Source organism: Phycodurus eques, chromosome 5 (assembly GCF_024500275.1).
Source record: "Phycodurus eques isolate BA_2022a chromosome 5, UOR_Pequ_1.1, whole genome shotgun sequence".
In the NCBI taxonomy this organism is placed as follows: domain Eukaryota; kingdom Metazoa; phylum Chordata; class Actinopteri; order Syngnathiformes; family Syngnathidae; genus Phycodurus; species Phycodurus eques.
In genome coordinates, this window is record NC_084529.1 from 31,914,283 (window position 1) to 31,936,593 (window position 22,311).

Consider the following 22,311-nt stretch of genomic DNA (forward strand, 5'->3'; position numbering starts at 1 on the left):
AACGCTCTTCTCTGATACGAGCTATACAAAGGTCAAATCTCAACATTAGTAACAGTTTCGTGACAATATGTTCTCGTCAATTACAAATACACTTTGGTCCTGTTTGTTCCTCTGTGGTGTCAGAAGTAGAACACTCACATTTGAAGAACGATGTATGTACAAAATTGTTGCGATACATATGCCGTTAAACTTGTATGGCGCTAACCTGCGAGCCAACTCGTGAGAGTGCTTCTCATCGCTTCGAGCGGCTATATTTTCGCGGCTCAAACACAGACGGATGTGTAGGCATATGCTACACATACGAACATGACGGCTGAATTTTAGCGGGGGGTCAATTTTTTTAGTCATTCAAATTTGGCAGGCTTGTTAACAACACTCTTGTCTGTGGTGTGTCAAATGTATACATTGACACTTTTTGGTGTGTTCCAGGGACTTTAACATGATCAGTGTCATCCATCACACAGATTATTCATGTTAATCATTGGTCCCAAATCCCTCACCAAACACAAGGATCATTTCTGCCTCTCTGTTGACAACAGTTGGTTTCCTCCCCTCACATCCGCAGCCTCGGAATAGGCCAAAATCACAAAAGCAGCTTTCTTCCACCTCAAGAACATGTCCCCCGGCAACTCCACTGGCTCCCCATTCCACAACACATCCAATAGAAAATCCTTCTAATCACTAACAAAGCCCTCCATAAGCAAGCCCCCTCCAACCTTTCTGACGCCCTCCACCACTTCACTCCTCGGATCACTCCACCTTCAAATCCCAACTGAAAACCCACCTCTTCTGAATTGCTTTTAATGTGTAAATCTCCCATGTTTTATACCTGTTTTTATGTTTATTCTTTTTATTTTTTTGTAGGATTTTATTGTGAAGCATCTTTGAGTACCCTTTAAAATCCATTCATCCATCCATTTTCAACACCGCTTATCCTGGTTAGGGTCACGGGGCGCCGGAGCCTACCCCGGCTGACTTCGGGCGAAAGGCGGACCACACCCCGAACTGGTCGCAGGGCACATATAGACACGGACAAGCATTCGCGCTCACATTCACATTCACATTCACGGCGTCACTGAGTGGGAACTGAACCCGCGCTGCCCGCACCAAAGTCAGGCAAGTGTCAAATAAATGTATTATTATTCATTATTATTATCGCCATCATCAATTATTCATAACATAAATAAAGGTTCTTTGAGTGTATTTGTTAATTCAGAAGTGTGTATAAAACTACCTTTGCATTAATTAGTACCCAAGAAGTAGCTCTCTTGTTTCCAAAAGGTTGGTTGACCCCTGCACTGCACTGTGCTGTAATTGTTCTTCATGTAATGAAATGCGGACTTTCAAAGCTTCGGCTAAATTGTGTTTTAGGCTAATTGGTAGGTGTAAATGTGACTGTGAATGGTCACTTATCTATATTTGCACTGTGATAGGCTGGCGACCAGTCCAGAGTGTACCCCGTCTCTGGGATAGGCTGCGACCCACCTGCAATCCTAATGAGCATAAGCGGTATAGAAATTAATGGATGGATAGTCGACTGTTTTGCAGTTATATACGATCATTCAAATCAATATTATTCAAATACATGTAATTAAAAGTAATCGGTCATATTGTGTTTTTCACTGTTTACTTTTACTGATATTTCAAAGATGCACTCTTTGAGACTTGAAATGAGTCAACTGCAGATTCTCCACAGTGTGCATGTAATTCCTCTTGTGTGTATTTAAGCCTCTTTCTAAATGCCACTCAGCCCCCGCCTTGTCCACACGAGTCCACCCGCTAATAGTTGTCCTGACGGCCCGATCAATATTCATCACGATTCGCGGCCTGCTCAAATGTGGTGCAGCCCTTCACGGCGCGCAGTCAGACCTCCCTCACTTTGTCCATTGCTCTCTCCTGTCCTGTCATCCTAAGTATTAGGATGACAGTTTTGTTCTTCACCTTTCTCAGGATTTATAGTTCCATGCTCAACGACACTGTCATCCATCTCTCTTCATTTTCCCCTCACCTCCATCCAATCTCACCCGCAGAAGACCAGCTCTTTTTATATTTCTCTCTCAAGTACCCAGTTCGCCATTTCCGCTCTCATTTCTCAGCACTTAGCTGTCAGGTCAGATCTGATCAATGCAACTTGACCGGGCTGAGCTACTGTATGGAGTGTGCGCGTGTGTGTACATCCTGGTGAGAATGCAGTGCTAGTATGTCATTTCACGGGTTACAGATTTGCTTTTGCTCGGTCTCTTATTTATCATTGAAATAAAAGCAAACACTCCGGGTTGATGACTGATGCGTGTTCATGTAAGATGCGCTAGTCACTCACTCAGTCTTCTCAATCAATACCAAAATCACTTCCTCTCTGTGTACATGCGCAAAGCATCTCTCTGTCCCAAACTCAATTGTTTGTTGTCGTGGTATTTCATCGGTTGTCAGCACAGCCGCGTCAAGGCCTGCGATGAATGCACCCTCTGTCATAATGGCGAATAATGGCGAAACGAGCGCGATAAAGAGTCAAATGTGGGAATTGGATGCATGCCTGCCAAAGATAAATGACCTCCAAATGGTGTTTGGTCTCCATTCTGCTGCATTGCCTTTGAGACTATACTTGGACTGATGACCTGCCTGCTGTAATTACACTGTTAATGTGACTTATCTTTAATAATGGTGCCGGTTGTCTTTTGAGCAATGAAATCACCCAGTCAGTAATTTCGGGAGCTAAAGAAGCTCTGAGTTCGGCATCGTAGTTGGGACATTGCTGGATGGCTACTGGGATCATGTCGAAACTGCAGTGGGTAATCTAGACTGGTATGAGTTGCGGACATGAAGTAAGCGCGAGCTGATTTGATCAAATTTGCCAGATTTTGAAAACATTTTGATCCATAAAATCAGTGCTTCCCACAGGACCGAAATCCATTTGCTGTGGCGGGCACCCGCCAGCTGGCCCGGGCGAGTGCGTTGGGAGGAGATGGCGGATCTCTTTTTGCGCATCGATGTTTACGTCCAAAAAAAGAGTTTTATTTAGATTTGAAAAGAATATTGTACATTTCTTTTAAAATATATTGAACAACAATAAATGAATGTTGAGTTTACACAAACACAGAATAACATAAGAAATAAAAAAAAAATACATTCACTAACTTATATACAGTAAATACAAATAAATGAATGGAAATTGTAATCCATGCATCCATCCATTTTCTGTACCGCTTCTCCTCACGCGGGTCGTGGGCGCGCCGGAGCCTATCCCGGCTAACTTCGGCGAGAGGCGGGTCTACCCTGAACTGGTCGCCAGCCAATCGCAGGGCACATAGAAACAAACAACCATTCTTACTCACATTCGCAACTATGGGCAAATTAGGGTCTCCAATTAACCTACCACGCATGTTTTTGGAATGTTGGAGGAAACCGGAGTACCCGGAGAAAACCCATACAGGCATGTGGAGAACATGCAAACTCCACAGAGGCGAGGTCGGGATTTGAACCCGGGTCATCAGAACTGTGAGGCAGATGTGCTAACCAGTCGCCCACCGTGCCGCCGGAAGTTGTCATCACTTACCAAATAACTTTCAGGAAATTTCAATACAAATCTGAAATATAAGGTAGGTCACAGATCAAAAGAAGTAACAAGGGTTCCATTTTCTTGCACTCTTCACTGCAGGATTACATTTTACATGACTTCCTAAAATGATATTGCAAAGCGTTTTCCAAATGTGAGTCCACAGGACCGTGTCCATTAACAGATATTTTGAAGCAGGCAAAGGTGTTCTCCTTGTCTATTTGAACTTCTGCACTCGTTTGGTGATATATTTGGACCACAAGCTTTTTTACCTTCGGTCCTGCCTTCGACAGTTTGTGTTCCTCGCGGAGTCGTACTCGCGGCCCGCGTCGTCTTGAGCCTTTTTTTTCTGGCAGAGCGAGCAGCGCGTCTTGGCGGAGGCGATGGATACCGCCACCTACTGACCAGTGTGCAATGACAGTCAACATTCGCCGCGAGGACGAACAGATAGCAGCAAAATCTATGAGTGGCGGGCCAAATTCACTTGTGGGAGCCCGTCACAAATATGTGCGAAACCCTGATATTAGTTACTGGGAAAAGTTTCCCCCAAATGTTTGCATCGTCCACAAAAATAAAATGAAACTCCTGGATCTGCACTTTACCCTTAGCGCGTCATAATTTAACATACTCTTCCTTGGCCTATGCACCATCCCTACATGACAAGAATGAACTTGAGGCAGTATCATTAGTAGAATTATTTTATAAACTGTAATCAGTTTTTGCCATTTAACTTTAAAAGTCAATCATTTGACCCAGCATCCCCCGTCTCAAAATATGTCCCCTCTACAATTTTAGAATGTACACTTTAACATTTGAAAAAAAATGAATCGTTCGTATCCAATCGTCTGCGATTGGCTGGCAACCACTTCAGAGTCCGAGTCAGCCGGGATTGGCTCCAGCACACCCGCGACCCTCGCGAGGATAAAATGCACGGAAAATGGACGGATGGATAAACAATTATTATAATGGCTCACACAAGGCCAAGAGATGATTGGTTGCCCTGTGACAGCAACCATGACACTGAATATGTCAGCAATCAGAAGTTGCTGCTCCAAAATTTTCATTCATCTTTACGAAACATTTTGTTCAAAAATCTTAATCATAATAATCTGCTTCTAACTTGTATGCAATATGTAAATTGCTCAACATAACAAATGATATATTTCAAGTCAGAATGCAGACACAAGAGATACTGTAGCTCTGCAGTCAGATGTCTGTTGTTCACCATTTTTTGGTGCAGCTCCGGCAAAAGCTGCCGTGTTTGCCCCAAAAGTTGAAGTTGTTAAGGCAGCAGAAAATCAGTGAGAATCCCACAGTCGTTCCACTGGCAGCATTGGGAGGAGGAGGATAAAGCAGACTGAGACTGACAAAAGTCTGCTGCATGAATTGGAGGCAGAGGACAATGGAGGCAGGCGCCCTGTGTTGAAGAAAATAGTTTGTCATCTCTTGGTTCAGGGAAACTGTTATCGCACTCATAACTGAAATCAGTTCAAAGACGAGAAGAACAAAGCGTTATAAAGTGATAAGCCTTAGGGCAGTATACATTGATTCCTTTGAAAAGGATGCTAACATTAGTTGTCTATCGTTTTTTGGCTTTTATTAAAAGTGTCCATGGTGTTGGAGGGGCTGGTTACAAAAATGTCGTGGTGCAGAAGTCTAAATGGAGAAAGAGTCGTCCACGTCTTTTTGTTTTATTACTCACTTCTCCCTCCTCTTCCCATTTAAGATATCCTGGATGTCACTTACAAAGTCTCCAAGGTCTGGACTACGTTCATGTTTGGATTGCGTTCATTGAAATTAAACAAAGTGGTATGCAATTCCATAAATGAATGTGATGTGATTAGTTTGTTACACACACTGCCTCCTACTTATTTTGCACTTTATTGCATTACCTCACATGAATAAAACATTTTGTGGCCCTCAGAGGTAAAAAAAAAAAAAAAAAAGGCTTCATACCACCAGTATTGGGGATCTAGGAATGTCATACTGCACACTGCGCAATGCGATTGGACCGGACCTTTGCATAAAAATAATAGTTGCCAACGCAACCCCGCATATTGAGCGATTGGATGTACGTACGCCCTGAATAGCGAGCCTGTATAGGCGTTTGATGCTGTATAGACAGTATGTAGCACTTTATCACATTTCTTCAACAATAAAAAGATAGATTAGGAGTTCAGGAAGTGGAAGCGTGAGTGCGGATATTTGAAAGGAGTTTCGCTTCATTCATTCGAACGTACCCAGTGAGGTACGTGCCGTTTGTGTACATTTTGGTCACAAGCTTCGCTTTTTCATCCACAGGCACGTTATACACTATGAATATAGTTAAGTATTGATGTAAAACACAATATTTGATACGTTATATATACCAATTACTTTGGTAATTGGGATGGCGGCACGGCCTTTCGGGGCAGCGTGGCGACCTTTCGGTGTCTCGCTTGCTTAAAACCCGGAAAAGTATTTTCTGCGTGAGCGAAAGCTTGCGCGCATTTTGATTTGCTGTAAGCTGCGAAGTTGTGACGGTATGCGCCGGCCATTTGAATTTGGAATCGCAAAACCAGTGACTGACAGTCCAGTCCGGTTCGGCCCTGTTGCTCGGTGTTCATTCATGGACATGAACGACTTTTGTTTTTCTCTTTGGCATTTTGACTCAACAGCAATGGCTCAGCTTTTCCGCCCAAAAGAAAAATTGGTGTTTTATATTTACTAATCTCAGAGGTGGGTAGAGTAGCCAAATATTGTACTCAAGTAAGAGCACTGTTACTTTTGAATAATATGACTCAAGTAAAAGTAAAAAGTCGTCATCCAAATATTGACTTGAGTAAGAAAGTACTCAATGAAAAAACTACTCAAGTGAAGAGTCATTTGTGAGTCACTTCAGATTTTGTATTTGATGTTTTTAAATCAGAGCATGAACATCCAATTTTAAAAAAAATATGTGGGAGTCGACACACACCTGCCACCATTTCAAATTTTCACTGCCCAAAAACCAACAACACATGCTACAGAAACATTGTTTGCTTTATTCACTTCAATGACTAATTGTAAAGCAAGCACTAATTGTAAACAGGATGAGAGAAGTCAATCATTACATTATCTACAACAATGAAAAAGGGAAGGACAGGACAAGGACAGGAGAAGAAGCATGCAGGACAAGGGTCGCGAACCCGGCTGTGTGGTGGGCTTAATTATGTAAATTCTAAAAGTCAACAGGACGAGAGTATAAATGAGTGATACACAAGCGATTTGCATATTCATGAGTTATTTGTCGCAGTAAGTGCGTGACCCCCACACCCAGTGAAAGAGTCCTCGGGTGTGTGCCTACGGATACACGCAAGTGAATTGACACCGTTTTACATGCAGAAAGACTGGCACAAGTGTCCTGTAATTGCTGTGGCCGCGCTGCGGAGGCTGAGGACCCCACCCAATCAATCGAGGGGCGGGATCAGGCCCAGGGGTCCACCCGAGAGCAGCCCGGTGGACGGGACACGTCCCACACACTAGGGACCCAGGGCGGTCCGCCGGCTCCACCGAGGCGCCCCAACAACTGGCCGCCCAGTGGGTTGCCGCGGGGACCCAATGCCACCCCAACCCCCAGCCAACCCCCGCGCCCCACCCAGATTTAGTGATTTTGTGTGTGTGTGCGTGCGTGCGTGTCTGCGTGCATGTGCTAATTTTGCCACATCCACTGCCAAAACGACAGAAAAAACATCTGCAACTTACAGCAAGGTTTCACGAGTTAGAAGTGGGCTGAAATTTTAGTTTAGCCAAGTTTAGACAGTCACAATTGAAAAGCTGCAGGACAGTGCTGTTGTTTTTTGGTCTGTAAACACTGCGCGGCTGTTTTTCCCCCCCAAAATGAGTTATTTTGATTGGCTCACGAAGGCTACGTGCGCGGTCATGTGACAGCCTTGTGTTGTCTGATTGGTGAATTGGAGTCAAATGACACAAGTGTTCATGTTTGATTGGCGCAACAGCCGCCCCATGCGGAAGTCAAAGATGGAGGCTAAAAATAGACGCGCACACACACGAATGGCTAAATTAAAGTTGCGAACGGCATGTCAATCACTGTCACGGAGTAAAAGTATCGATCCTTCTTCACATAAATACTCAATTAAAAGTCAAAAGCGCAGTGCATTTAAAATACTCTGACAAGTACAGTTCATCGAAAATGTTACTTGAGTCAATGCAACGGAGTGAATGTAGCGCGTTACTACCCACCTCTTCGCCACAGTTTGCGGTTGCAGCCACTATTTATTACTTAGTACTGTAACCATCGTATCTTCTAAGCACTTGGTTTGTCTGGACCCACATACTCTATGAAATATAATGTGATGGTCATTTCTTTGCCAAGGCTTCCGTTCCCTGCCAGTGCCTTAAGGGAGCCCAGGGGGGAGATGGGAGTTTGACATGACCGCGCAAGGACAGCTCGAGGGTAGTACAGTCCATACATCCCTATGGTCATTAGGCTGCTTCCCAACCCATCATCTGTATTATTCCCATCTCTATCGCTGGTGGTTTCCCTGGCTGTGCCACTGCATGCTGGGTAGATGCTGTCCTTTTGACTTTGCTTTCTCCCCCACCTCTGTAAGACCCCCATAATATAGCTCCTTGATGACTGATGGGCGTTCTTTCTCCTGGGCCCAGTCAGCTCTAATAAAAAGTATAAACTCATGTTCCATTCACGCCGATGGGTATTCGCTCTCGGGGGATCGGGTTTGAGAACACAAGGAGCAGAGTAGGTGGAGCAGAAGTGAGGTAAGCGCATTGAGTGTGAAGGGTAACAAAGTAAAGAAACATGACAGTAAGTGAGGCCAGAAAGACAAAATGTAAACGAAGGAAGGGACGCATGAATATTACAAGGATGAAGAGAAACAAGGCAAGAAATACAATTAAGATGACGTAAAATGGGGTGAGTGGAGTGTGTGACGCTGCGATGCAAGATAAAGAACATGTTCCCTTCTCTTTCTAGAGTGTTCTCCTCAGGCTGCTTGCACTCCAGATGCCTGTAGGCTCTTACATGCAGCTTGTGGGTAAACTAGAGTATGATCAATCTGTACTACATATTGTAGAAATTATTAGCAAACAAAATGGCTGCAAGTTCCATCGGGATATTAGAGGAGCCGTGCAAATGCAAAGTTGGGTTTTTTTATGTTGTTAATAGTTGAGCCGTCAGAGCAGGTTTGTACACTTTGGGTTTTTCCCTCCCGTACCTCTACAACAGGAATGTATTCAATCCAATACAGACGTCCACTATGGCAGGGTTACCATGGCAACAAACCATGGAATGATATTTGAAGGGTAGTTGTAAGCAGTAATATTGCAAGTGGGACTTCTATGGGCGAAATATTGCACCTGAATCGTCCATGTTTTCATGCTTTGATCGTCTCATTTGGATCAACCAGTATGGACTTTGCTCATCATTTTGTGTCTCCTCGCTCCAGTTTGAAGATGGTGCTGCTGTGGATGGCCGGGGACGTCTTCAAGACATCCTACTTTGTGATGAACCAAAGCCCATCTCAGTTCCGGTTGTGTGGTTGTGTCCAGATCCTCATCGACGTGGTCATTCTCCTCCAGGTGCTGTTCTACAGCCAGGAAAGAAGCATCAAGCTGGACTGAACGAGACAACGCAGGAACTTTTCTTCAGGTGCGACCCTAAAAACCATAAGTGAAATGTTGGTATTTTCAGGGAAAAGTTTAGCTCTAAATGGAACTTTTATTTGTAAGCCACAATTTCAGCCTTAGGTAGCTCCACCTCAGCTATCTTGCGATAAAGCTATATTCAGATGTGCTTCATGTTTCTTTTAGTAGTATGAGCCTGTAGACAGTTCTTTTTAGTGGACACAGAGAGTGCAAGAGGCAGACATTGCTCACATTGGCAGCTCGCTAACTGCAGATCTGTGTTGCTCTAATGGCAGCTGTAACGAGCAGCGCTGCACCAGTAGACCTCCGCTGGCCTCTGTGGCTTGACTGATGAGTCTCCCACTCCACACCTCACCAGATTGGTCTCTTGTCATGTCATGTGCATGTGTATGTGTGTATTTTAGAGAGAGAGCGTATCTGTCGGAATACCCGCTGACGCGCTCACGGCCAATTTCGATTTTTGCCGTTGGGAGTGGCAAGCCGAGGCCGCACAAAGCACAGCTAATAATGGTCCCTGCAACGGCCATCAGTCTGCGTGTTAGGATTCAACGTTGTTGATGAGGAGGAGCTTTGTTGACAAGGACTGCAGTTCTTTAGCATATAATACAGCTAACATCACTTTTCAAATCCTTTAAAAATAAGGCCGACATTTAGCGTGGTTACACATTTGAGATTTGGATTTTGAACTGTATACACGGTAAGGTCATCTTTCCAAAGTGTATTTCGCATTTTCTCAAGAATGTATAGAATATGTGCAAGACACTCCTTTGCATAATGAGTAGTGTTATAGACTCTTTTAAACAGGTGGTGTTACAGCATCCTGAAATCCACAATTGTTCACAAACTTTTCTAAGCGCTTGGCTGGTAGGGGAAAACACGTCAGTCGTAAAAAGATAATCAGGAATCAACCTACAGCTACAGAGATCGAATGAATCAGTATCACCACATTATACACTGAACCAGACACTTCTGTACTGACATTAGGTACACCTGCACAATCTAATGAGACTCAATCCATTTTCTTTACCGCATATCGTCACTTGGGTCGCGGGCGTGCCGGAGCCTGTCCCGGCTATCTTCGGGCGAGAGGCGGGGTACACCCTGAACTGGTCGCCGGCCAATCGCAGGGCACACGAAACCATCATTCTCACTCGCGATCACACACGCGGGCAATTTAGACTCTCCAATCAACCTACCGCGCATGTTTTTGGGATGTGGGAGGAAACCGGAGTGCCCGGAGAAAAGCCGCGCAGGCCCGGGGAGAACATGCAAAGTCCACACAGGCGGGGCTGGGATTTGAACCCCGGTCCCCAGAACTGTGAGACGGACGGATGTGCTAACCAGTCGCTCACCGTGCCGCCTGCAAACAACAATGCTTCATTTTGATCGATTCGTAAGTGTACATACAGTACTTGTTTAGTCAGCTTGCTACTTTTACATTATATACATGGCGAGCAGAACCACCCCATTTGCCCACAATGCAGTACTCTTCTCTTTGGGCCAGTTTTGTTAGGTCTTGCTAAGTTTTTCCCACGGTCTATCACTGTATCCGGGCTTGCTGAGTCACAGAGGCACAAACGTGCAGCGATCTGCCACGGACACATTACATTCCCTCCTGGCCCATCACGTTCTGATGGGGTTTCTCACGTACTGATGAAGGTCCAACTCGTTTTTCAAGTTCTGTCTAGGCTTTCTACGAATTAAAACATGGTTGCCGGGCAGCTTTGGAGCCCATTTGTGGCCACAGCGGACTCGAATGAAGCGCACAGTGCGCCGTGTCGCACAGGGCCGGTTAACCGACACATGCCGCGACGTGCCGTGATTGAACGCGAAGAAACAGCTACCGTACACCTTAGCAAAATGGGACAAAATGCGCACCAAACGCAGCAGAACGTGATAAAACCTAAAAAGGTGAGTGATTTGCCAAGAAAACACAAGCTCCCTGTCCAACCGCTGATCGCCTCCAGGTTACGGCCTATTACGCACACTGACGTTTGCTGCGTAAGACTACAGATGATTACGTTCCTCGTCTGTCCTGGCAATTTTTTGGACCGTTTCAAAATCCACAACAATCACCACTTGTGACCTTTTCACATCCCAGCCCCCCGTGTGGTCTCCCAGCCATCACATTATGTCGACCGTATTGCGCTGGCAGCCAGGGACATAATGTTAAAGTAGCGCATTGTTTGCATCATTCAGACAAAGCAAGCGTTACTTCAGGAAATTGCAATACGTACAGCTTGTGAAAGCAATTTCAAAAATGTACTATAAAATAAGTAAAATATGATTCAGTAGTACAGTATTGCATTTATGATGTCATTCTTTTTTATTTATAGGTGTAAAATGTGTTATTTTCTTTTTTAGGAATTAACACTGTACCTACGATCACTCGGTAGCACAAATGGTCCCAATACAAAATGTTTTACTACAGTCATCGGACGAATTATGTCACCACGTGACGCGTACATATAAGACTACTAAATGATCATATATCATTTATGTGAAATCGTCAACATTTCATTTGGGTGCATGTTGACATGGGAGTATATCGTCTACCAGAAAAAAAGGTAGGTACCAACATGAGCCCATACGCTGCAAAGCTCTCATTTCAATCTGTGTGCTAATTCGCTGCCTGCCATCCATATACAGTATGTAGACGACTGTACATATGGCAACTTTTTAAGAATGTGATGGCATTCCATGTTTGATGGGTGTGAAACTCGCAAGCATAATACATGAGCCATGAAAGCATCCCGGCCTGGGCTCTACATGCCAAACTCATTTATAGAAGTGTCCAAGCGGTTGTTAGATTTTTCAGATGTCTCGCTAATACTGCAGCTGTCAGCGTTGTTCGCGTGTGACTACTCTGTTGTTGTGTGTGTTGCGCACCAGGGATCTTGGTGTACATGCGTTTTTCAAATCTTTGTATCTCACTTTACAAATGGTTACTGAATGTGTCTAATTTCCTCTGGCCTGCACGCTGCAGCTACATTCCAGTTTCTTTGTCTGTTTTCGAGAAGCGTTGTGTTGTTGCTCACCTCAGCACAGGTTAACAATTAGCAGATTTTCTTTTGCACCTGCCTCATGTTCATAGTTTGTTGGCACATTGATTTTTATTTCACATTGCCTCTAAAGAATCTTTTGTTATGTGGAGGAAAAATGTCGAATGTTACTTTGATTGCTTTGAATGGCTTTCCTCCGCTAATGTTTAATTGAATTGTGATCCAAACTTTACTCTGATGCTTCTTAATGTTACATTTGTAACTTGTTCAACGTATGTTTTCTACTGTCTCCTTAAGATAGGATTGATGTGAACTATTGATGTGTCAAACGTAAAGAATGTATATTGCAGTATGCTGTGTTGTGTTGTTCCTGGCCGTGTGATTCGAACTGTATGCAACACAGTGACCATGACAATGGAAGGACAAACGGAGAGCTCGTTAGAGCTCACCAGGCTGCCGCCGCAGCTTCGGACCGGGCTTGTAAAAACCTCATGTGATCCTTTCAAGGTCGAACTCTCTGAACATACTGAACAGCGAAATTGTGTTTGTGTGTCCTGGGAAAACCTTGTCTTTCGTCTTTGACAGGATTGTTTGAACCTTATAAATCGAGGCGGAGCGGGGTTAAGCGATGTGTGTGTGTGTGTGTTGGGGTTGCTGCTGCTGGACAAAAAGCAGAAATTTGTCAAAGTGGTGTTATAACGAAGACGGGTGTGTCTTCATTTGCGTCGTCCCAAGCTGTACCCGTAGTACAGCATCTCTCTCAGAGACATGTTCTGCAGCGTACGCAGTGAAATATTGAACTGGAGACTGTAGACAATGGGAACATCTGTATGGGTTATAGATGAGGACACTGCACTGTACTCAACTCCTGACCTGTGCGTCTGTCTTTTCATGCCACGTGAACTACAAGTCAAGATGCTGAAGGTAACACTAGTGTATGTTGTGCATTTACCTACTATTGAAGACATTTCAAAACCAGATGCTTGCATAAAAATAGACCATCTTGTTCTGCTCAGCAGAGAATTTATTTGGTTTGTTTTTAGATAATGATGTTATTTATAGACCTACCTGAACGCCTCCACTTTCAAACGTGGAGGTGCAGTTTATCTCCCTTCAGATGCATGAACATCATAGTGTGGAAAATTTAGAGAGCACATTAGCGCCTTTTTTTTTTCTTACATAAAGCTGATTTTCAAATGTATTCTGTGGTCAAGGGGCTGTTGTGCATCATTCACACAAAAATGCAGCAGGCAAATGATGTATCTGAAAGACTGCTTCATTCACAGTATCTTGAGTAATTCGGTATATACTGCATACTCACAGGACACTGTAGTACATCCTCTCAATACCAATACTACAACCGCAGGACACAGTCATAACACTTATGTAACTGAAAAACCTTAGAGGAACACTCACCTTTCAAGTTTAGTAACCGACTGAATAAAATTTGATAAATATGTTTTATGTGGGACCGAATCAACTTCGACAACTAAGTGAGGTAAGTCAAAACAACGCAAACTACAGTGACTGCATCTGCCCCAAGATGCCTCGTGCCAGTCCCCCAGTGGACCCTGAATGACATGCGAATGCGTCCGATGTGCCAAGTATGTGCAGCGCGTGTGAAGTAAGAGGCTCGACCGGCCGGCAGACCGCAGAGAAAACCAGAGAACGGAGCTTCAAGGTTCACCTTTTTAATGAAAGGTGACCAATTTTTCTTCAAGTTATCCATTTGCTTATTACGCTCAGCAGAGATATTTTCTAGTGTGATACATACATATGACAAGATTTTGCATTTCTCGCCCAGAGTTCGCTGGGATCGTCTCCAGCGCAAGATTGCACCTTGTTATTCACTTACGCCCAGCTAATCGCAGGTTTAAACACAACTTGCGATCCTGTATATTGTCACTATTGCATGTATCACATTTTTGTTTTCTTAAAACAAAATAACTATTATGTAGACCAGTAACAATATAAAAAGCGATGATGATAACCATGAAGAATCCATCAAAAGTGGGTTTGCCCACGTTAAAGTTAACATTTGAAATGTTATTTAAGGTGTGTTGTATAACCTCTCTCCTCTGTTACACTGAGCTCTAAAGCAAGATGGAAGGCTGAAGTTTGGAGTCATGCTGTTATATACAGTAGCATGGGGATGACCCCTACTGTAGCAGGACGCAGTCGTTATGGCCTTCTATTAAAACAAATCAATCTTAACTTTATGTTGGGTGTGTGAGCTACAGCGCTCACAATCAATATGTTACCCCTCAAGTGCTTTCTGGAGCAGTCACATGGGAAAATGGGCGTTATCCATTTACCCCTGCAGTCGTTTTAACGGCTTTATTTTGAAGAACTTTATTTCTTTCGTTTTGGCAGCACACTGGTTTTCAAAGTACAGAACACCCCCCCCCCCCATGAATGAGTTTAGAATAGATGTCCAAAGCTGAAGCGGTTGTGTGTTGGGGAGTGCAGGGCCGATGCTAAATGCATTACATCAGGAATTCTGGCCTAAAGAAGACGATGGTTTCAGAGTCGCTCAGGTAAGCCGCCGGAAAATGTATTTGATGTGTTCGTTATTTGATTATATCTGCATACGTGTCCTTCATTGTCTCTAAATTCAAATTCTCAAATGGATTTTAAATTGCCTCTTTGGTTTGAGATTTCATGAAAAGGTATACACCGTTGGAGAGAAAAACCAAACTGTTCAGATTTCATGAATTGCCTGTCTAGAAAAGCCAAGTAATTATATGGATACACGATGAAGGCAGAATTTACTGCACATCACCAGAAGGAAAGACAAAGTGTGACTTTAAGGGGTGTCGAGGTTTTGCAATTGGGGACTGTCAACCCCATGGCATGAAATGACAGGACATGATAAAACTCTGAAGATGTGTCCACTTTTTTCTTTCTTCTCCAGGAAACCAAGCAAATTACAAATGAACTCTCGAGTTATGCCAGGACTGCGACGACAGCTCGATGCGTCGACGCCGGTCGAGGTGAAACTTGTTCAGGGATCTCCAATTATTAGTTGGGACGTATGTGTTATTTTGACACGGTGTGGATTCCAGAAAATCCATCATGATCCATCATCTTCTTTCGTCCATTTTAATGTTTCAAATCATTGACGTACTTTGTATATAATTTCATGTTTAATCATTGAAGATGATGTACTTTGTATAGCAACTTCTCCTTGCAACTGTCCATTAACCAGTTGAACACATAGAAACTGTATTCTGACACCAAAGTATTGATATTGGACATAAAACGAAGAGTTTAGTCCGGTGAAAACATGTCCCCAACGTTCCATTTAGCTCATTGTAGTTGACTCACACATGAAATTGAGTTATGAGCGAGTTGAGGATCGCTACCCTAGCACATTGCTGATGACTTGGCAATGGAGGCTTCAACTAGTCATCGACTTCACCGAAAGAATGAGAATGTCCAAGGTCCGTCACAGATCATTCAACTTTCTTTCTAACTTTTAAAGCAGCTGCGCGAAATGAGGCCATCAGACGGATGGATGTTTTAGAACTGCAACAGTTTCTTTTTCAGGGCTCCTGGGACATACATTATCTGCCTCTAATTGGCAATTTCTTTTTCTTCACTGATTCTAAAGCTCCACAGATGTCCAAATGCCTTTTTCTTTTTTAATATCAATCTTGTCTGCGCTCAGACTTCGATCATCCGCCCGGAAAAGGGGACGGATTCGTCAAACTGCCGTAAATCGATGCAATCTTTGGCAGGTTTCTCTCACTCACAGTATCAGGGGTTTGTGTGACTGCAAAACATGCTGTGAGGAAATCATGGGGGACAATTCGGATCGCTATGCTGCATGTGTCATAATGCATGCAGCATTAGTTAGGAATTAGTTTCTTTTTTAGCCAGTCGACAGCTAAGCAAGGACTTTGCTCCAGGCAAGGAAAATGACGCTACAAGACATCCGTAAGGTTCAATTGGCTTTACGAACTTGAGAATTGAGCTATTCATTTGAATTGAACAAGCTGCGGCATTGTAGTTGTTGACAAAGTGGGCGTTTGCGCAGCTGGCACGAGACCAGTGATCCAATTACCCTGTGATTCACTGGCGAGGCTTCCTTTCTTTTGCTTTTTCTTTAGCATATCAATGAATAAAAACGATTTTTTTCCAGTTACGGGCCGCAGAATTAAATCTCAGTCATGTTGTCCTGGGCGAGTCAATTCAAGTCACAGGTTATCTCGAGTCAAGTCCAGCTGAGTTTTACCGCCAGTCAACGGCGTAATTGACGAGAAAGACACGGGGAACGTGTCCCCTGCACCTTTTCAGAGACGCAGAAAACGCCGGCCAATTACAACAGTGCATTGGTCTATCCTGGAAATTACTACGACTTTATTGTTGTAATATTACAGCTTTTTTCTCAAAGCATTGCAAATTATTTACTTTCTTCCCAGGTTGATTGAAGACTCTAAATTGCCCGTAGGAGTGAATGTGTGTGCGAATGGTTGTCTGTTTCTACGTGCCCTGTGATTGGCCGACGACCGGTCCAGGGTGTACCCCGCCTCTCGCCCACAGCCAGCTGGGATAGGCTCCAGCACGCCCGCGACACTCGTGAGGAGAACCGGGACGGATGGACTTGCCTTCACGACAGCAGCAATTGCACTTTCTAGCAAAGTTGTGAGTTGTTAGCAAAGCTTAGTTGTTATAACAACCCCACCAATTAGTGTTTTTTGCATGCAAATGACACCTATTTTGTGGTCATATTGGAGCAAATTGTCTGCATGTCGCAACTATATTGTAGCAACAAAACAAAATCCCATGTCATGCCCGCAGGACTCATCCTCCATAGCGACGTTTTATATTATTTCTTCATTCATTTTATGTTTTATCTTTAGACAATATTTATAAAGCCAACAATAATTATTTTACTTTTTGTCAAGTCACAAGGAATCAATGCCCCCATCTCTGCTCCACAGTCTCTACTTTCCTGCTGCACCCCATTTTCTTGCTCCCCGCAGTCTCCTCTCGGAAAAAAAAAACAAAAACAAAAAAAAAGTCTTCTTTCCACGCCAAAGCCTCCTTCCCCTCCATTGTTGTTGTCGGTCAGATGTGAAAAAGTGGCCCCTCTAAAGTTAGGACAGTAGCGCTGTGTCAATAGGTTAGGCTTGTGCCCAGCATATACCATCCCTTTTTCCCTCCTTTTTGGTCTTCCCCATCTCCATCTTCTCCACCTCCTCCTACTCCTTGTCCTGCTCCTTCTGCTCCTCCCTCTCTCAAAGGTCAAATGACTCCAAACCTATTGTCTGGGCAGTTGTCAGCATACTCTGTTACCTTAATGGGGTACGGGGCAGAGTGCGAGTGAAATATCCACTACGCCACCGAACCACAGCTGGCCCCAAATTGAAACAGAGTAGCCGGCATTTTGTGTCTGGCGTGTGTGCGGGTTTACGCACCCTTTCGCCTCATGATTGCTTCTGCAGATCTCTGCTACTAGTCGGCATGTAAGGTCACGCCCATATGAACTCATCTACTCACGTAGCAGCTGTTTTCACTGCGCTGAGACAAAGCAGTGGCGTGAGGTGCTGTGGTGAAAACCTCAACGATATATTTGTTGGAGATTTCTCTGCCCTCACATTCATTCGCTGGGTTTAGATCAGGGGCGTCAAACTCTTTTTTTGTCTCGGGCCGAGAACAGTGAAACCATATCAATGTTTAATCATCACCAAAACACATTATTACCATTGCACAACAAATTGAGGGATAACTACTTTTGAAATCAGAAGACAAGGATAATAGTTTGTTCAAGTATTGTTGAAGTTACTGTCGAAGAAGGGGTTGGGAACAGAAAAAGGCAATATCTCAACATTATTGTTTATTATTATGACAATTTGGAATTTGGGTCCAGAGTTGTTGACAAGCATGATTTGCTTTCGCGGGCCGCATAACATGATGTGGCGGGCCGCATCTGGCCCCGGGCCTTGAGTTTGACACCTATGGTTTAGATTAAGACCGCGGGGATTTTCGCAAGCTTTCTCACGCGCTCGATTGATGATTAACTTGCTCAGGATTAACTTGATGTGAATCGTCTCAGGTCTACTGCATTCTCATTTTAGGTCCCTTTTTTAATCCGTTGCACTTCCTTTTACGCTTCAATTTACCGTCAACGAATCCCTTTCTGAGCTTGCAGTCAAAGTGAGCGCTGGGACTAGAATTTTCTGCACTCGTGCTGTCGTCATAAAGTCGTCGTATGTGGAAAGAATTTTTTGACACAAAGGGAACGATAAAGGGCTAAGGAAGATGTACAGGACAAGCGACGGGAGGAGGAGGTGGCGCAAGACAGTAAGGGGCGTGATTACATGGGCCGTAACCGTCATGGCCGTCCGCGGCAAAGTGATCCTGCCTTTGTCACTCGAGGAGACGGCGGGGCAGCCAATGGCCGTGTTTCACAGTCCATAGAGTTAACACGCTATCACTGATTATCACGGGTGATTATTAAGCCCAGCGTCATTTGCATACTACGCTCTTGCTTTAGAACATCTCAAAGTACACCGCTGGAGGCTACTTAACAAAAGGGCACGTGTGCAATTTATATGCCAAGATACATTATATGCCCAAAAATACATACACTTGTGCAAAAATACATACACTTGTGGCCATAACAGTTTCCACCGTAGAGGAGATTCTTTGGGGTGTGTCTGAGGGATTTTGTTGTTCGTTGAACATATACGAACAAGACTGGCTGCTATGACATAAAAAAAGAGAATCAACACAAAGCAACAACAACAAAAATAAAATAAAAGGCAGCAGTAAAGTGAAGATTCTGTCCTTCGAGACAATGAACATGTAGGAAGAACTTAAAAAAAAAAAAAAATATATATATATATATATATATATATATATATATATATATATATATATATATATACAATATACTGTAGGTATTCATCGGGAAGAACATCGGGCAGACATCATTGATTAAATTGTAACTGTAACTGTTGTCGTTCATGCATGAGGCGTTTGATGACAGCGAGGTCAAGGCACTCGAGGAAGGTTTCCCGCACCAAACTCGTCCAACTGTGCTGCTTTCGATCTTGCGTTGTGCACTGGCGAACGGTCATGTTGAAAGGGGGTTCCTCCAATTGCGAGACTTCAAAACTTGATTTTCCATACTGTCCACTGGAGACAAAATACATCACTATTTAACTCTCCAATATACAGCAGCGATCAAAGGTTTGGACGCAACTTCTTATTTCCTAACATGAGCAATGTGTGTCTTGAGCTTTGCTACATGAAACTTGTTTGCTGTTTCAACTAATCCAGGGTTGAAAATGATTTTATAAACAACATTAAATCAAATGAATTTGATATTGACTAGCCAGAACCATCAGGCATATGCGCTCATTTTTCAGAAACATAGGCTTTTCCTTTTAACTTAGAGGGTGGAACGTCCACCCAGGCAGCTCTATTTCCCAAAAGTGCCATAATCCTCCGAAAGCAGGGAATTGCTGCAGGGCGAAGTTGTTTCTGCATCATCTGGCAAACAGACAGACAAAACATAACCTCCTGATGGAGGTAAAAAAAGAACAATCGATCAATCAAAAGTCGTTGCATTCATAACGACAGTTGAAGTGAATTGAGCTGCACGTGAGCAGTGCGGCGCATTGGCGCTGTGGAAGCGGGAAAGTAAAAATCCAGGCAGGCACAGATGCCGCCGTCGCTGTCGAGATCCAAGGGCAACGGGGTCCTCGCGATTTTCACCCTGAGGGAGAGCACCGATGGCTTCGGGGTGGGCGGACAGGAGAGGGGTTGAGAGGCTTAGAGGATGAGGAGGAAAAGGATATTGGGAATTGGACTGAGAGGAGGACGGTTGGGCTGACAAGATGATGAAAAGGAAACGGGGGTGAGAGGCCATGAGCACAAGTGTATGAATACTTCGTATGCATCACTGGCCGTGCATATTTCTGCCTTTTAGGAATAGGGTGGTGAAAGAATATCGGTGATAAAAGCCACCCCATTACATCAATTCTTTTTGGAGGGGCAACAATTGGATACAATAACAAATTGCCTTCTCGTCTGCAGCGAATCCCGGTTTTGCACTCCGTATATTTGTGAGCAGTGCAGATTCATGTTCAGGCAGACCCTTGTCCTCCTAATTTTCTTAAGTACAGTGTTTATGTTTGCGAAATGCGGAATTACATCCACTGCAGTGCCGTTTGTAATGTTTGTAGTGATGCTAAATCCTCCTCATTAGTCTGACTCCTTTTTTCCACTGCCTTGTAAACTGACGAATCATGATGTAGTTGTGCAGCTCTATCTAGCAGTGATTCTTCTAAAGATGTGTGCTGCAAAGAAGCACCCCATCCGTCGGCACCATATCGAACACCGGAGGTTGTAGACTCACGTGTGCGGACATCGCACAGTGCCGCATGTACTGTACGTAGCGCTGCTGCCTCCCCACGGAAAGCTTCGTCGGAATCGGGGTTGAAATCTCTCGGGCCTTTCTGTGTGCAGTTTGGATGGTCCCTCTTTGCTCGTGTGACTTTTCTCATGGTAGTCTGGCTTTCACACACAGTTCAAAGAAATGTATGTTAGGTTCGCTGAAGCTGTCTAACATATTTATTGGGTCTCATTTCAAATCAAGGTGTCACCGTGACCGACTGGTCAGCACATCTGCCTCGCGGTTCTGAGGACCCGGGGGGACCCGGGACCCGGGACCCGGGTTCAAATCCGGCCTCGCCCGTGTGGAGTTTGCATGTTCTCCCCGTGCCTGCGTGGGTTTTTCCGGGTACTCCGGTTTCCTCCGACATCTCCCAAAACATGTATGGTAAGTTCATTGAATGCTCGAAATTGCCCGTAGGTGTGAATGGTTGTTTGTTTCTGTGTGCCCTGCGATGGGGTGGCGAGCACTTCATGGTGTACCCCGCCTCTCGCCCAGAGTTAGCTGGGATAGGCTCCAGCACACCTGCGACCCAAGTGAGGATAAGCGGTACGGAAAATGGATGGTTTTAAATGAAGACATACCGGCATTATTGCTTGGAAATAGCCATCTGGTTTCTTAATTTCCTAATTACAACCCCGATTCCAATGAAGGTGGGACGTTGTGTTAAACATTACAAACAAGCTGGGACAGGTGGCAAAAAAGACTGAGAAAGTTGAGGAATGCTCATCAAACACCTGTTTGGAACATCCCACGGCTGAACAGGTGGGTGCCACGATTGGGTAGGAAAGGAGCTTCCCTCAATTGCTCACAATTCATTCACAAGCAAAGATGGGGGGGCGAGGTTCACCTCTTTGTGAACAAGTGCGTGAGAAAATGGTCGAAGAGTTGAAGGTCAATCTTCCTCAACGTACAATTGCAAGGAATGTAGGGATTTCATCGTCTACGGACCATAATATCATCAAAAGGTTCAGAAAATCTGGAGAAATCACTGCTTGGAAGCGGCAAGGCCAAAAACCGACATCGAACGCCCGTGACCTTCGATCCCTCAGGCGGCACTGCATCAAAAACCGACATCAATGTGGAAAGGATATCACCGCGTGGGCTCGGGAACACTTCAGAAAACCGATGTCAGTAAATACAGTTCGGCGCTACATCCGGAAGTGCAACTTGAAACTCTACTATGCAAAGCACAAGCCATTTATCAACAACACCCAGAAACGCCGCCGGCTTCTCCGGGCCCGAGCTCATCTAAGATGGACCGACGCAAAGTGGAAAAGTGTTCTGTGGTCCGACGAGTCCGCATTTCAAATTGTTTTTGGAAATTTTGGACGTCGTGTCCTCCGGGCCAAAGAGGAAAAGAACCATCCGGACTGTTATGGACGCAAAGTTCCAAAGCCAGCATCTGTGATGGTATGGGGCTGTGTTAGTGCCAATGGCATGGGTAATTTACACATCTGTGAAGGCACCACTTATGCTGAAAGGTACATACAGGTTTTGGAGAAACATATGCTGCCATCCAAGCAACGTCTTTTTCACGGACGCCGCTGCTTATTTCAGCAAGACAATGCCAAACCACATTCTGCACGTGTTACAACAGCGTGGCTTCGTAGTAAAAGAGTGCGGGTACTAGACTGGCCTGCCAAAGGCATTTTTGTGAGTGCACTGAAAATGTATGTTTATCAGTATTTGGAATAACATTGACA

The 22,311-nt window shown here is 44.3% G+C and overlaps 1 protein-coding gene across 10 annotated transcripts in view; it reads left to right on the top strand.

Annotated features, from left to right (window-relative positions):
• Positions 1-22,311, top strand: part of si:dkey-246g23.2 (solute carrier family 66 member 2) — a 66,264-nt gene that overhangs the window by 29,032 nt on the left and 14,921 nt on the right. For 2 of the 10 annotated variants that reach the window (XR_009768527.1, XM_061676333.1), the window contains exon 5: positions 9,101-9,200. Coding sequence is in view for 9 of the 10 variants with exons in the window: in XM_061676333.1 (XP_061532317.1) it covers positions 9,101-9,200 (100 nt within the window). In the remaining variant the exon portion in view is untranslated. Of the gene's footprint in view, positions 1-8,997; positions 13,348-13,692; positions 13,867-15,112; positions 15,449-22,311 lie in introns of those variants that run through there. The other 8 variants (XM_061676330.1, XM_061676329.1, XM_061676327.1 and 5 more) reach the window with 7 other exon arrangements.